This window comes from Mustelus asterias, chromosome 15, assembly GCF_964213995.1.
Source record: "Mustelus asterias chromosome 15, sMusAst1.hap1.1, whole genome shotgun sequence".
In the NCBI taxonomy this organism is placed as follows: domain Eukaryota; kingdom Metazoa; phylum Chordata; class Chondrichthyes; order Carcharhiniformes; family Triakidae; genus Mustelus; species Mustelus asterias.
In genome coordinates this window covers 8767141-8784808 of record NC_135815.1, presented here as the reverse complement: position 1 = coordinate 8784808, position 17668 = coordinate 8767141, and the positions used below count along the sequence as shown (strand labels likewise).

The window sequence follows — 17668 nt, the reverse complement described above, 5'->3', positions numbered from 1 at the left end:
GGAAGATTCAAGCAATGGTAATGCTACTGAATGCAAATGGTGATGGTTAGATTCTCTCTTGTTGGAGATGCCTGACCCTTGTGGCACAAATATTGTTTCCCATTTATGTGTCCAAGTTTGCATGTTGTCCAGGTCTTGCTGCATGCAAAGATGGACAGCTTCAGTATCATTCATGCTCCTCAGATACTGAACACCATGCAATGTTGAAGGAAAGTCGCTGAACACTACCCTGAGGAGCTCCTGCAGCAGTGCCTTGGGGCTGAGATGGTTCACCTTCAGCAAATACAGAGCCACCACCCCCCCCACCCTGCTTCAAAAACTATTTACATATTTCCCCTTGACCCATTATACCTCAAGTGACTTTGCTCATTTTTCTGAAGTACTACAGAAGTACAATATGGATTGAAGTAATTAACTGAGTTCAAACTATTTTATATACCTTAAAATGATTTTCACCATTCCTAATTCCCTACTTTATAAACTGCAAATCTTAAACTTTTCTAATTGCTCCTTTCAGCATTATTCTCTATGTATTCAACCTCCAGTGTCTTCACCACCTGCACACTGCAATACACACCGCAGCAACTCGCTCACTAAGCTTACTGAAAGAACACTTGGTACCACAATAGCTATCTCAAAGAAGAGGAATATCATCGGAAACCATCATCTCCAAGTCACAAAATGCACTCACTCACATATACATTGCTGTTGCTGCATAATCTCCAGACCAAAAAAAAAAATCAAATTCCTCACTCAATACAAGCCTTCACCAAAGCTGCAGCAGTTCAGGAAGGTAATCCACCACCTTCTCAAGGATTATTACTATTGCCATAGATACTGAAAGTACAAGAAACATTGTTGTATTCTGTACCCTCACTATTGCAAGCATATCCTTTTTGAGGTGTCATGATTAAAACTGGCCACAGTACTCATGCGGTCTGAATGTTGAGAAGCCTCAAACTCTAGACGTGGACTCTAATCTACCTATAAGCCCAACAAAATTTCAGTTAACTCCTTCACTTCATTGTCTCAGTATTAAATGCCCCAAGTTCTCCAATTTCTCATTAATTACTGTTCTTTTACATTTGCCTCCAACTGATATTAATAAATGCTGCTCCAAATTATGAATTACAATTTCTATCCTTGCACCTGTTTGTTTTGTGTCAGAACAAACAATTTCTGCAGATTGGATATCGAGGATTCAACTGATAATGCCCTTGGTAAATGGCCTATTGTCAACTTGGGTTTGCCATACCACTGTAAACAGATACTTCACATGATATTGAATATGGAAACAGGCTATTTTAGACCTGGTAATGTGCACTGGGACAGGGTTAATAAATTATCTCACAATGAAGGATACTTGAGGAAAGAGTGATCGTTAACACAATGAGTTTCACACTCAGTTTGAAGATGAGGAACTTGGGTCTGAAACTAGTACCTTAAACCTAAATGAAGGCAATTACAAAGGTATGAAGGATAAAGTGAACTAGAAAAATAGATCACAAGGAGTGATAGACAGCGGCAGATTGAGATATTTCATTATTCTCTCTCAATGGATGATACATTTGAATACATGAAAAATGTACCATTATTCTTTTTCTCAAGTGAATATTGAGACTTTTGAAAGAAAGACTGTACCTGAAAAATTTTTCATCTGTGGCTAAGGTGAGGATGGTATCAAAATGCAAGTTGTGCAATGTTGCAAAGATTATTGGTAGACTAGAGATTGGGAAAATTTTAAAACCAAAGGATGACAAAAAGGGAGAAATTAGGAGTAAATTAGCTAGAAATGTATAACAGAAATAAGTTCTTTTATAAGTATATAAAAAGGACGGGTGTAGCTAAAGTAAATGACGGTCCCTTAGCATGAGTCTGGGAAATTAATCATGGAAAGCTGGAAATCATAGAGACTTTGAATAATATTTTGTATCTGTCTTCACGGTGGAAGACAAAAAAAAACATCCATAATAGGAAATCAAAAGGCAATAAAAAGGGGGAGGAACTTAAAATTTTCAGCAGAGAAAAAGTACTTGGAAAACTACTGGCACTCCAGGCTGAACCTCGGTCTCTATTTTAGAGGCTCTTAAAATAAGTAGGCACAGAGATAGCTTCTTGCTGGGTCTTGAAAAATTGCAAATGTAATGCCCTTTTTCAAGAAATGAGGTGGCAGAAAGCAGGAAACTAAAGTCAAGTCAACCTAACATTGTCACTGGGAAAAAGATACTGCCCATGTTATTGCAGATGCTATATTAGCATGGATTTGGCTAACCAACAGAAAATAAAGTCACAATAGGGTTGACAAATTGTGTTATCAATGCTGGTGCCTCACTGTATACTATTCTAGCATGCACTGTGACCAAGTTTGATTATACAAAGATAAGTGGGAAAGCATGTTGTGAGGGAGATACAGAGTCTGCAGATGGACTAACTGAGCCGGCAAAAATTTGGTCGACAGAATAGAATGTGGGGAAAATTAGGTTGTCCACTTTGGCATGAATAGAAAAACAAAATATTTTTCAAAAAGACAGACTGCAGAATGCTGCAATAGAAAGGATCTCTGTGACCTACTACATGAATCACCAAGTTAGCATGCAAGTACAGCAAGTAACTAGGAAAGCAAATGGAATGTTATCCTTTATTGAAAGGTGTCAGAGTATAAAATCAGGGAAGTCTTGTTGTAACTGTGCAGAGCATTAGTGAGTCCGTAATGACAACACTGCATACAGTTTGTGTCACCTTAATGGAAGCAGAATATATTTTTATTGAAGGAAGTTCAGGAGAAGACTCGAAGTTGATTCCTGAAATGAAGAGCTTTCATAAGGAAAGTTTGGGCTGGTTGGCCTAGACAAGTGTGAAGAATGAGAGATGATTTTATTGAAATATGTATGATTTTAAGGGATAGATGCTGAGAGAATGTTTCCCTTCATGAGGGAAGCGAGAACAAGAGGGCAGTTTAAAAATCAGGATCTCCCCATTTAAGATGGAAATTAGATAGAATTTCTTCTGAGGATTAATCTTTGGAATTTTCCACCCCAAATAATGGGTATTGAATATATTCAAGGCTGAGGTTGACAGATTGTTGACCTGCAACAAGGTCATGGGTTATAGGGAGGTGGAGTGTTGGAGTTGAGACCACAATTTAATTAGCCATGAACTTATTGAAAGGCAGAACAGGTTTAATGGACTTACTCCTGCTTTTATTTCTTATGTTACTTGGTATAATATGGGGACTGAACTAATTGCCCAGTCAAAATACGTACACAATGATAAATCAGGATGAACAGATTTTAGCAGCACTAAGATACCTGTTAAGGTTTGGCTTTGACATTTGCCATGCTGACCTCTCAAGAACAAAGGCAGAAGGAAGCTTATGCATCCTGAACGACCGACTTGTCTGAACACAATTCTCATCTCCAGCCTCTTACTTCTATTTTGTTGATGCTATATTCATTTTTCAACTTGGCTCTGCTCAGCTTAATCTCAAAACACAATTGTTCAAATTCTAACTGCATACTAATCACCATTTCTCGTTTTTTTTAAAACATTCTGTAACAGTGGAGCTCTTATCTCTTCCATTCCACTTACCTCCTACAATCTAAGGAAATTCATCTAAAGTTTGACTTATCTAACCACTCTTTCACGATTACCTCGCCCTGATGTACATTTTGCAATCTTAGCAATGAAGTAAAACGAGCATGAAGAAAATGATGATATATTGAGGCAAAATATGTTCAGTCAAAATCTTACAATTACACGCACAATGAGCTAAAAATGTCTTCAAAAGACATTCTTAGACATATATATCCATGTGCCATAAGAATCAAAGCCACAGTTGTGCTTCCATTGCTTTACTATTTACAAACTAAGGGTTCTGGTAATTAAAAGAATAATGCACAGCAATGATCTTGGGCTATACTTGGTCAATGGAAATGTCGTGAAGGTATGACAAAAGCTACAAATAAAACAATACTTGTGCTCATTCAAGTCTACAGCCCAGAAAAAGACAGCAAATGCTTCACTGCTGTTTAATTAGTTTGATCTTTTAAGCAACAATGCTGAAATTATATTGGGGCACAAAGAAGCAACTAAATGCAAATTTCAGTTTATTCCATCAACACCAGGTGCTTTCCTCCATCCCATCCACATTAGGGTTTTTGAATTTGATCATTTAAAGTTGCCTTGAGTTGAAAGCTGTTCAAGAAACCATCGTCCTTAGTCAGAACTGTCAGATGCATCGGCAATGTTCTGGGGGCGTTGCCCATCAGCCTCTGGGTAAGCGAACAACAGTTGTAACAATATCTTAATCAAAAGATGCAGCAGTTCACACATCAGCTGTGCAGTCAGAGATTCCAGACGTGGCTAAGACCTTTCAAGAGCAAGGATATATCGTGGCTGTGCAGAAGTTACCCTGACTTGATAACTGCTTGGTACAACGGTAACAGTTGCATGGCAGGTCCTAGAGAAGGTCAATCACCTGGCAAAACTGCATATAATCATTTAAGCGGTTGATTATTTTTCTGCATCTACTTAAACAGAATTTATTGGAGGAAAGAGGTAGAACAAGATGTGGTATGTATGATGTACCCCATGTCTATTGTCTTAGACTACTGACTTTTTAAGATTCAGTTTTGATATTCTGCACAAGCAAGCTAATTTCCAATGACAAAACCATATTTGCAAAACTATGTATTTGACAAAGAGGCATTAACATTATTCACCTAAGCGATCCACACAGATGTAAAGATCACACTTCAATTGTTGAGAAAATATTGAACAGCTGCTCAAAGCCGGAATTAAAAAAAAAGTTGGGCCATGAAAAGTGAATTGTTCGCAACATTATTAACTTTGAAGTTTAAATGGACAATATTATGATTTTCCCTCAAGGCCTTGGGCAATCTGAAGGACCATGCACAAATGCATAATTGAGCCATGCATAAAATGCAATACACCATTTTCACTCACTCCCATTATAATGATGTCCTGATTGAACTGTGCATACAAAATACAGCAAAAGGTCAAGAATTGTCCTCACAAAGGTCACTGTGACAAACCTAAATTAGTCATAGCACAAGTTTTGCTGCAAGTGTTCACTCTCCATCGCAATCAATTCGGTTTTCCTTCTTTTCTGCTTTCCCAGGGAGCACCACCAGCAAATATAAAGTAATTTAAACAATTTATTATTTCATTTCAGACAGCTTGCAGTCTCTTACATTTAAATCAGTTGCTGATTTCTGAGAAGAACCAGACAGTATTTTTTTTAGAACATAGGTGAAAAGGCAGAAAGAAAAAAGGAAAAACCTCACACGCACCAAATTTTGAGTATAAAGCTCAAGACTTTCTGAAAGAAACTAGGTTAGAGTCTTGAATAACAGCATCCTCACCGAGTCAATGCAGTATACCGAGCCACAAAGATCATGAAGATCTCAGGATCGACTCCAGGTTTTTGTTGGGTTAGCTGACCATGGTGGTAGCAGCACAAAGTGTTATCAAGATACAGCGGGATTGAACTCTCTGTACCAAGGTAAAACAGCCTGCTGGCATTGACTTGGCTCATACGAGAATGGTCACTTGGATTATGCTGTGAAACATTACAGACATCCATGAAAAGCCCAAGTGTACCATCACGAAGACAGGAGCAGTAAAAGTTATCAATGGATTACCCAACCCATCCATTCACCTTTTCCGCAAAATATGAAGAGACAAAATGTTATCTCTCATTAGTGTGAATACACAGCAGGTTCAATTTTTGTCACACGATCGCAGTATTAACACGACTGAGAAAGGGCATTTGTAACAATTTATGGTTGCAAGTTGTTAATCAAATACTTAAACCCGAGACAAAAAACAAGCAATATGGACCATATCAAATTCAGGTTCTTAGCAACTTCTTATTTTGCTACGTAAGTTGAACATATTTCAATGAGGACAGTTCTTGATACTTACCAGACCCAATTTTTATAAGACCATTATGCTGGATGAATATGGTGTCACAAGTCAGGTTGCCATGGATGATGGGAGGATCACAGGAGTGGAGGTAGCTGATAAATAAAACAAAAATCAATAAACTGAGCAACTTGGTAGTTAATTTGGACATGCATAGAACTTTACCAAATTAAACTTTTTATTCCCTAACAGCAGAACAGCACCTTTCAAAAAGGACCTTTTGTGTACAGACATGGAAATAAAAAGACCAAAAAGAGCAATTAAAGTGAACGCAGATCATCTAGAGAGCAAGAATAGAGAATTAATAATGAAAAAGGAAATGGCGGATGAACTGAACAGATATTTTGCATCTGTCTTCATTGTAGAGGATACAAATAACATCCCAGAAATAGTTGTGAATTCAGAGGTGAAAGGGAGGGAGGAACTTAAAACAATTGATGGCACTAATAAAATTATTAGAACTAAAAACTAATATGTCGTTTAAAGTTTATTTATTAGTGTCACAAGCAAGCTTACATTAACACTGCAATGAAGAGAATGTGAAAATTCCCTAGTTGCCACACTCTGGTACCTGTTCAGGTACATGGAGGGAGAATTTAGCATGTCCCATGCACCTAACCAGCATGTCTTTCTGACTGTGGGAGGAAACTGCAGCACCCAGAGGAAATCCACGCAGGTACAAAGAGAATGTGCAGACTGCGCACAGAGTGACCCAAACCGAGAATTGAACCCGGATTCATGGTGCGGTGAGGCAGCAGTGCTAACCACTGTGCCACCGTTCCAGCCAGTCCCCAGTTCCTAATGGACTTCATCTAGAGTTTTAAAAGTAGTAGTTGCCGAGATAGTACATACATTGGTTTTAATTTTTCCAAATTCCCTAGATTCTGAAGTCCCATCATATTTAAGATAGCAAATGTGATTTCTCTATTCAAGAAAAGGAAGGAGACAGAAAACAGGGAATTACTTTAGCTTAGCGAGCGCAACATCTGTCATAGGGAAACTTCTGGAATCTATTGTGGAGGTTATAGAGGGACATTTAGAAAATCTCAACAAAAATCAGGCAAAGGCAACATGGTTTTGTGAAAGGGAAATCATGTTTGACTCATTTATCAGAGCTCTTTGAGTAGGTATCATGCAACATGGATAAAGGGGAACCTATGCATGTACTGCACTTCGATTTCCAGAAGACATTTGACAAGGTGCCACATCAAAGGTTTGAATCATAGAATTTCTAGTGCAGAAGACCACTCGGCCCATCGAGCCTGCATCAACAACAATACCACCCAGACCCTATCCCCATAATCTGACCTATTTACTCTGCTAATCCCCCGACACTAAGTGGCAATTTATGGTCAATCCACCTCACCCACACATCTTTGGAGTGTGGGAGGAAACTGGAGCACCCAGAGGGAACCCACACAGACACGGGGAGGAGTGCAAACTCCACACAGTCACGCAAGGCCAGAATTGAACCCAGGTCCCTGGCGCTGAGAGACAGCAGTGCTAACATGGTTAAGTGTGACATGAACCCCAAGATCAAATAGCTGGAGACAATTCACACCTCTTTAACCTGTGCTTAACCCTCTCTCCACTCACACTGTCTGTACCAGTAAAGACTCGCAGTCCAACCATTATCTTGTAAATTGAGTCTGTGTCTATATATACCCTGTTTGTGAACACAACTCTTCACTCACCTGAAGGAGCAATACCCTGAAAGCTTGTGCTACCAAATAAACCTGTTGGACTTTAACCTGGTGTTGCGAAACTTCTTACCATCATATAGTTTAACAGCTCAACCAAAGGGTAGGCATATTGTCATCTCCCAGATCTCAACCAATACTCACATTTGCCTCCTGCAAGGAGATGCTGAGAACTAACAGTTAGGACTCTCCTTAATTTTAACCCCTTCCTGGAGGTTAGACAGTCTCTTGTCAGCAGCTCCTTGCTCTATATGTCTCAAGAATTGAACAGAAGTTACATTGCTACAGCACTCAATTATTCAGCTGCACCACGTTACCAAAATTCTCCAAATTAGTTTGGACATGCGAAATGGAAAATTAGCAAGTCTGGACAGCCCATCGGAAAAATTTAGCAGAGTGAAAAGCTGGTATTCATTAACTAAAATACTCAAGGAAAAAGCTCAATGGGCTGAGTGAACTTTGCCCATCCCTGATTATGTCCTAATGAATGGACAATCTTTCCAGCTTGCACATAGAAGACAATCAGGAAAGAAAATGTTGCAGATTTCAAAACCGAATGTTATTTAGCTTCATCTAATGCTATATATTATTTCTGAAAGCGCTTAAAACAGTTGTTTGCTGTCCTGATTACACAGTACTATAGAAACTCATTAACAGTCAAAACAAAAATCGAAAGGATAGGCAGATTGAAGATATCATTCTAGTTTATTCAAGATATACCTTCTGCAATTCTAACTAAGGTCCTGATGAACACTAGGGTAGATGAAAAACCATGAAAGCTGGAAGTATGCAATGAAACAGAATGCTGAAAATATACAGTGGGCTGTTCAGCAGAAAGACAGGTAATTTTACAAAAAGAGGTGAAGGGGTTAGGGCTTGTTTCAAAAAGTTACAATATTTACATGACTAGGTCAGTTAACATTCTTGTGAAAGACAAACCCAGGATATTGGTGAGCTGGGCCACTGAATTATGGAGGCCATTGACTAGAAATTATTTTGCTGCAGTTCAATTAGGGAAAAAGTCGCTGCTTAAAAGAACTGGTGAACAAAGGTTAGAAATATAAAAGGAAGAAAATAGACAACTAGTAAAACAGCAAATTGAAACCCCTCTCACAGGATGGATGGTTTTAGATTCAGAATTCCGAACACAAAACAATTATTTTTAATAAAAGGCACCCACAAGTTGGGTTTTCTTCCCAAGTCAAGATCCACAGCTTCGCTCCCAATACCTTCATGGGTAAAAGGTGCTTTTCTAGTATTAACATCTGTGGATTAGAAGGTTTCTACTTTGATATCCAGTGTGTGTTGGGTTTCATATATTATTCTCAACCTGACTTTAGCATCCCTAGGGTGGATGTGGGTACAGGGAACAAAAGAAAAACTAGGTCAGGATTCACACTTCGATGTGATAAGAACTGGACTGGACTATGATGACTGTCAATACACTACTGAGGCTCACTGTCCAGGTTCATGCAACTGAATAACATTGAAAGACATCTGTAGAGCCATAGCCAAGCAAGAGACAATGGGTGGAATTTTCCCACCCCACCCACCGTAGGAATTGTAGCAGGCAGGACAGAGATTAGGCGGACTATTTAATGGTCCATTGCCTTGGGGTGCATGAGGCCAGAAAGTCCCACCCAATGCTTTTATAAGTAGTAAAGGAAGGGGATGTAAAAAAAAAAGTGTGCGCACCACCAGAATTGAGATTTACTGCTTCTTACCTCAAGGCAGACAAAATCTGGGTGCACCATCTCTTCCAAGCCTAGAAACAAACAAAGTTACATGCGATTGTAGAATACTGTTTTTTGTTAGAAAAAGTCCATTTAGTTAATTTGGTTTGTATTTACAGTCAAAGCAATCCTATATCATTCAATTAATACCTGGCAGAGTTATGCTTTCTAACTTATCTAAACTCTGGACAGTTAGTTCCAGATGCAGTATGTTGACACTTCCGTTTACTCATCCACTTTGATGTTGGTGTCTATTTACAATTATTTTTAAGATATCTGGTCAGTTAACCAGCAAGAATCGATTTTGCTTCACAAGACAGGACAGACATTTTTGATGGGAGATTCTCTTATTGCAAATGGCCCGTCAGGGATCTGACCCACAACCCTGGTTTTCTTAGTGGTTTGCTAAAACTAATTGCACTAACCAGCTAGAAGCTAATAGGAATGGGGCGGCGGGGAATTATTTAAATATGCCTGTTCAATTATGCTGGGTTAATGCTCAGTCTATCAGGCATTAAAAAATCCTAATATGTCTTCATTTCTCCATGCTTCCCATCCACAACAAGTTCACTAATTTCCAACTTTCATAATGGCTGCAGGCAATACACTACAAGAGGAAGGAACTTTGGCTTAGTAGTAGTGTTCCTGCATCTGACTTGTGGTTTTGGATACAAGGTACACAGTGCTCATGAACAGAGAGTTCCAACCCCAATCCTGGGTAGATACCCAGTTGTGCACACTTGTCTAATGCCATTGGAGTGCTGACGTCCTTGACTGCATGTAGTCAGTTGTTTGGCAAAGCTAATGGTATGCCCACACACAGATTTACATTATGGAAAAAAACCTAGAGCTCCATCTGTTAGATTAGAATTTATTATCTGGAGTGTTTGCCTTCTCTATTCTTGCATCTTACTTTCTGGTGTGCCTTCGTTGGAAATGTAAAGGTAGCCCAAAATGCTCTGGTTAAGATTGCAATACCACCTTCAAAATGCATCCAAACTGAATATCAGCATACTGATATCAAGAAAGAAAGTGGAGAGATGCATCTTTTCCACCTTGTTGCCTGTGGCCATCAAGCATGTGTCAATGAGGGAGCTTCAGACATCCACTTCTGCATGCTATCCTGATAGCCAAAAACAGCACGGAGTCTTTCAGCAGCAGCTTGTGCGTACTTATTGCAAAGCAAAATATTCCAAATATAGTCTTTTGTAAACAGTATTCCACAATCTACCTTTTCATTCATAGTTTTGTGGTTCTTCTTAGTTTTCTTCAAAAACTGTTTTAAACTTCCGGATGACATGTATTCTGTTATAAAAATAACCTGTAGGAACATAAACATCACATCAATAACCCATTCAGCAACTCCAAATACATTGAGCAAACATGCTTTCAGAATAGATCATGTGTCCTTCCTCCCTTTATCTTTCCCCCTCAATTTGTAATATAATAAAACAGTTCTTCTCTGCACAATATTCAGAGTAAACTAGTTTAAATTTCTCCAAATATCTCTCCTTTAGTATTTTAAAATATCTTTTCAATATGAAGCACAAAATATCAAGTTTGAAACTGTTGAACATTTCTTTATCACAGGAAGTAGTGGCAAATTTCTGCATGTCAGATAAGCAAATTGGAAATTTACAGCCATAGGTTATCCAGTCATAAGCAAAATAAAGTTCCAATTTTTAAATTTCAACTTCGATAGTATAAACACGGCATCTAGGTAAATCAGGTAGCAACACTAAGCAGGGCAAAGACAGCTTACCCTAGCTTTATTTTCTTTCACATCTGCCCAGTACTTGTGAAATTTCACAATGTTCAGGTGCTCCAGCTGGATGAGATTGTCGAAGACAGCTTTAACCTTATCCTAAGAACAAAAGTATACTGATCAGAAACAGGTAACCAATTTGCCCAAATTCTGTTTAGATATCCCATTTGGAAGTACTAAACTTCTGGGACTCAAGTTTTTTTTTTAAGATTAAGAATTTTCACCATACTTAATGATCACATTTTGAAAATGCTAATACCAAAGTGAAGAACTTGCAGAATCGGAAAAGGTTCTGCAAATATCATAGATCAAGTAAATTCCAGAAGTTTCGGACTGAGTACAAACACTAAAAAGCCAAAACCAATAGTCAGAAGGAATACATTAGAAGAAACTGGAGTGAAGATTGAAGTGGATGGTGTCATACTGGAACAAGTAGATAAGTTAGTCTATTTGGGACAAATGATAACAGATTATGGTCGGTGTGATGCTGACATTAGAAGGGTAGAGATAGCAACAAGTAATTTTGGTGAAGATAAAGGATGTTTGAACAACAAATACACAAGCTTGTTACAAGGGAAAACTCATAAGGTGCTACATTCTGTCCACTTTCCTGTTTGCCACAGAAACCGTGACAGTAAATAAAGATCTGTTGAAGAAAAAGAAACCTTTGAAATGTGGATGCTAAAAATTCCATATACAGACTAGAAGACCAATGAAAGAAAAGTGCAAGAACAAAAAGAACTCAAGTGGCACCCAGATTTAAGAAGTTAGTATCATTGGCCATTTGATCAGAGCTGAATGCTACAAAGATCTCTTCTAGTGGTCAAAGTGGAGTGCAGTAGTAAGATCTAGACATGGTTGGATAACAGACATTACAGCGTGGTTGCAGACAAGCTATAGTGAATGTGCAATGATGGCACAAGACAGAGGAGTGTGATATGCATGACAACACATCTCCACGTAGAAGTAGCTACAAGCAGCAACAGCAAAAGAGTGAATAAAATAAGGCGAATGGCCATTAGCAGCTCTTATCAAAATAGTTTAGTTTTATTTTCACCTCTTGTAGTTTAAAGTTTTTTCGTTCTGAGAACTGGACTTCATTCCACACAACTTCCACTCCCTCCTCCGTGTCCATTGCCAAGTATGCGCTGTCAATTCCTGGAACATTCCGTTGATTCACCTATAATTAAGAAAAGGTGATTCTTCATTAAAACAACTGTAACTTATTACAAACAACTTTATAATTTTGGCATTACACTTCACTCAGTTGGTTAAAAAAAAAATCTGTCAAGCTCAAAGTCAAGAATTGAGTGCATTTTAAGGCACAATAGTTTTGAGGATCTTGTGCTTTTACAGTCCTTTAGGTGAGGTTTCAAACTGAAAATGAGTGCCAGATTTGCCAAAGTAACACTGTGGATTAATAATTTGAAATTAAACATTTTTACAACATTTTGGAAAGCAGTGGCATAGAGCATATTTTTCTTTTGAATTTGTTCCAACAGTTCAATATTCAGTTATGGGAGAGTGACTTTGTACATTTTTGCTCATAACATTTTTTTCCCCTTCCTTTTCTTTCAGCCAAGAAATAATCTCAGGATTTAGCACAAAGGAGAAACACCAAATTGGTGAAACAGTGATGACTGAGTAAGAAGGGGTTTTTCCACCTCAACTTGCTATTTAAAAAACTATATAAAAACTAAATCAATGGAATTTTCTTTTGTATGGTTACAATTGAGTTTGTTTTGGGACTGTATCTTAAAAGATAAAATGAAGGGGGCCATGTGACCTTTTCTGAAGCTGTCTGACAGCAAGTCTTGATGGTTTGATTAAAGGGACCCCAAGTTGTTTTACTATGAAATGTGCAAGCTGGTTACACTTGGAGACAACGGCAGCAGTCTGTGTGCTAACTGTGGATAGGCTGGATATCCAAAGTTTCTAAAAGTGTTGAGAATGTCAAGTAGCAAACAGTTGTGCTTTAAATGTACATTTATTTCCTAGCTGAGAGATTTGCGGTCTCAATGATAACCAATCAACATTTTGGCCTGGATACAAAGCCTGTGACTCTCTCTTTGCTATGGAGATGGGCTTTGAGAAGTGAAAGGTTAAGATATCCCTTAAAACTCAGACAAGTTAGTTTGCCTGGATGTGCAGCAAGACACAGATTCACTGCCCAGGGATGCACAGAGTGGATTGGAAAGACCAAATTCATGGAGTTAAACTGAGGCTGGAAGATTATCTTTACCAAGAGTGAGACGTTGCCAGGAAAACTTGCACCATGAAAGACAGTTCTGGAGTTAAAAGTTTATAGGTGGAGAAAGGAACTGAAGTGAGCCCGCTGGAGCCGAGAATCATTTTGGACTAATTCTGGGAGAATCAAATGTCTGCTTAAGAGGACAACGTAATATATGCTGTGAAGTGAGTTTTCTTCATTGCACTGAAAGTTTAAAAAAGTTCTTATCTGTGGTTAAAACTACAAGTGTACAAAGAGTTAGTCAACAGTGCTTTGTGTTATAGTAAAAGTCTTAAAACACGAAATTTTGTATTATTCTTTCAGTCATTTAAAAAGTTATCAGTCCCTATGGAGATTGTAATAGTATATACAGCATTGAATTCTGCCTTGCTAATGGAAGAAAAGTGAAGTAAGGCTGAAATCAAATAAAATAATTGAAGATTCTGGAAATCTGCATTGTGTTGGTTCATATTTGATTTACGTGTTATCCTCAATCTTTCATAAGAACTCATCTAATTGGAATGTGATAGCTATGTTTAAGACTGGGAAAAAGAGAAAAATAGGTATGAAGCAGTTTTACTGGTCTTATCCAAACAATTCATTTCATCATCTACTGTTTTATTTCTTTACACTCCGCACCATGATCAAAACAATAATTCGTTTACTTAAAATAGGTTTCATCCTTTAGCTAACACGAGAAAATTAGAAAGCAATAGCAATGTTACTAATCGAGAGAAAACTCCAGATATTGGAAATATGATGGATAAACACTTGCAATATCAACAGCAAGTGTTTGAACTGGGTCAAAATGCATGAACAACAAAAAAAGCAATCCTCAGAAACTTAAATATGTTAGAACTTTTCCAACCACAGGGGTCATCATCTTTCACTTTGCCATATTTCCCTGATCATTAACTGGACAATTTCACAATTTAAACTATCTTTACCCCAATGACAACCACAAGTGCAGGTCAAGTGATCTTGCTGGGAAAAAGTCTCAGATGAAATATGCAGCTTTCCATGTTCTACTGGGATAGGTCTTGGCTGGAATATCTGATTCATCAGCTTGTATGTGGAGGGAGAGGAGAATGAGTGATGTCAGAGTAATCACGAAGACAAGTTTAATGAGCGGCTATAATGTGCAGCCTTTAAAGGAAATTAGCCATCACACAAGAATGACCAGGTTGCATTACTGCAGTATTAACAGGTAAAACAAAGAGCCAAATCCAAAAGTCAATCAGAAATGCATATCCAATTCTATGTACAATATTAATCATATGTACATGAATACTTCATGGTAAACAAGTTATTTCCTTCATTAATTATGCAAGCCATTAAATGGTTAAGAAATCTTATGCAGCAATTTTCTCTCTTTTTCCTACTCCCAATTCACCTCACACCTGCATCCTGCAACTCGGATTTTCAAATGTTGCTGTACACAGTTCCACACCAAACAGTGCAAAAGCATTTGTATTTTAGAATTCTGTGGGAATATTTTCAATGATGTAAAGGTTAGGTGGTCACAAATATAAAGCCTAAAAATATTTCCACGAAATTGTATTACAGTGGCTACAGGGAACTAGACAAAAGGTTACTTTGGGGAAGTTTCTGGCTTTTAAGTCCTGCACCAAATATTACTATGAGAATACTTGACGTAGCTAAATTGGAATGAATATTTTATGAGCTACAAGTGCTTAGTCAGTAGGCAAAGAATACAAGCATCTTTTTGCATCAGTAAGCTCATCTCATTAATACAATGCAGGAGTAGTCAATTCTACTGAAAACATTTTGTTGTGAATAAGGTTTATGTTGAAATAGATAATAGTTAAGCTGTCCTGACAACTATTTATCTAACATCCAGTTTTGGACAAACTGCATTTTTCCTCACTACAAACTCTCTTCCCTTGATAATGATTCCCTCCCTTGACAATGACTCCTCATTACTGTCTCGTGCTGAAACACATGTTCACTGGCTTAGAACCTATTCTCTCCAGCAAAACAACTGTATTGCCAGGTCTGTAACTCTAACTGCATTCTTCCCTACCTCAGCCCACATTTTGCTGAAACCCTCAACCGTGCCTATGTCACTTCCAGTTCATTGTTTCAATGGCCAGCCTCCCATCATCTGCGCAGTACAAACATCAGCTGATCCAACCTACACCTCTTGCTGTGCGTGCAGACCTACATCAGTTCCCTGACCTTCTCCATCTCAATTTAAAATTCTTGTCCTCATGTTCAAGCCTCTTTATGGGCTCATCCTTCATCTCCAACACCCTCCACAACCCTGCCCGAACTTCTCCATTTTCATTCTGGATCTTCATCCAACTTTCTCTTTTCTCTATTGGCAGCCATGCCTGCAGCCTTACACTCAAGAAGATTCTCCCAAAACTCTTCCATCTCCCTTTAGCTGTTTAAAACATAGTACTTTGACCAGATTTTGGGTCACTGCTCCCAACATTTCCTGCTGCTTTGCTTCCATTCTCTTTGACTATTCTTCTGAAGGACTGTGGGATATTTTCAGGCTGCAAAATAAATCTAAGTTCAATCTAATTGTAAGAGATTTTCATGAATTAAGCTAGAATGGATTTGCAAATGCTAGATTGCATTTACAAATCTAATTGAATTTTTTGATGAAACAGAGAAGGTTGGTAAAATGGAAACAAGATAAAAAAATGTTTGACAAAATATCAAATAAAAAGGTTAAAAAATTGAGGCTCATGAAATAGGAGTCAGTGTCACCTTGGATTTTAAAAAAATTGTTTGAGGGAAAACAGCAAGTCGTATACAATATATACATGATTTGCTTACTGGAATAGAGTAAAATTTAAGAATTTGCTAAGGATACCCAATTTGAAAGTGTGACAAACAGCAAGGATGATATCAATTGATTGCAAAAGAATAAATATAGGTTGACAGAAGTAGCAGACAGAATGTAATAGTGAAGTCTGAAGTGATGCACTTTTGATGCACAATTGATAAGAACAGGTTTAAACAGACTAAATGACATAGATCTAAAGAATATGCAGGTACAGTGTGAATAAGGATTCATGTGCATAGATCTTTGAAGGTGGCAAGATAAACAGTTAAAATATAGGGAATTTGGGCTTCATAAATCGAACTACGAGTACAAAAGCAGGAAAGTAATGCTGAGCCTTTAAAAAGCTCTGATTAGGCTACAACTACAAAATTACATTCAGTTCTGGTCATGGCACTTTAGAAAGAAAGCATGTGAGGCTTTTTTTTTAAAGAGGGCAAGAGGAGATTTACCAAACAAATGAGGAATTTTAGCTACAAAGTTTGGTTGGAAAAGCTGTGTTTATTCTCCTTGGAGCAAGGAGATTGAGGGGAGAATTCCTTGGAGGTGTGCAAGGTTATGTTAGGTTTAGATAAAGTAGACAAAGAAAATCTGCTCCCATTAAATGATGGCACCAGGGCTAGGTTTAAAATTTTTTTTAAAAACAGTTTAAAGTTAATTAATTAGTGTCACAAGTAGGCTTACATTAACACTGCAATTAAGTTAGTGTTAAAATCCCCTAGTCGCCACACTCCAGCGCCTGTTCGGGTACCCTGAGGGAGAATTTAGCATGGCCAATGCTCCTAACTGGCACATCTTTCAGACTGTGGGAGGAAACCGGAGCACCTGGAGGAAATCCACACAGACACTGGGAGAACATGCAGGCTCCGCACAGACAGTGACCCAAGCCAGAAATCAAACCCGGGTCCCTGATGTTGAGGCGCAGCAGTGCAAGCCACTGTGCCACGATGCCACCCTGGGGAGGATAGGGGAGACAGATTTTAGTTATAGGGCAACAGATGCAGGGAAATTAAAGGAAAACCTTTTAGGCAGTGCGCGGGAGTGACTTGGAATTTGCTGCTCCGAGGGTGATAGAAGAGCAATGACTTAAAAAATAAATTTGAGGAAAATAAACTTCTAGGTTTATGGGATTGAACGGCAAAATGGGACGAATTAAATTGCTTTACAGAATGTCAACATGAACTCAATAGGCCAATTAGCCTTTATGACTTCTTTCTTTGTGGATTAAGAAAATCTGAGAAAACCATACTGTGACATTTAAACTGTTAATTTACACAAATGGAAAAGCCCATTGAGCAGACACTAAACCAGTTTGGTCAAATTGAAGGAAAACATTCAGGATTTTAAAAACATGCAAGTATGGACTGGATGAAGAGTTACACTGAAATGATTCAGTGAATCATAAAAGGGGATTGGCACAACATTGAATCCTGTTGGTTTAATTGTGATTTATCTCCTATGATGCCAGTAAGATTAGTG

The 17668-nt window shown here is 38.1% G+C and overlaps 1 protein-coding gene across 2 annotated transcripts in view; it reads right to left on the bottom strand.

The window, feature by feature from the left end:
* LOC144504311 (nuclear receptor-binding protein-like) overlaps positions 1-17668 on the bottom strand; it is an 83996-nt gene that overhangs the window by 40955 nt on the left and 25373 nt on the right. Inside the window, exons 2-7 of one of the 2 annotated variants that reach the window (XM_078229455.1) lie at positions 12202-12324; positions 11142-11243; positions 10611-10700; positions 9371-9411; positions 5947-6041; positions 4966-4992 (exon numbers count right to left, since the gene is read on the bottom strand). In XM_078229455.1, the coding sequence (XP_078085581.1) occupies positions 4966-4992; positions 5947-6041; positions 9371-9411; positions 10611-10700; positions 11142-11243; positions 12202-12324 (478 nt within the window). The remainder of the gene's footprint in view (positions 1-4965; positions 4993-5946; positions 6042-9370; positions 9412-10610; positions 10701-11141; positions 11244-12201; positions 12325-17668) is intronic. The other variant, XM_078229456.1, reaches the window with a different exon arrangement.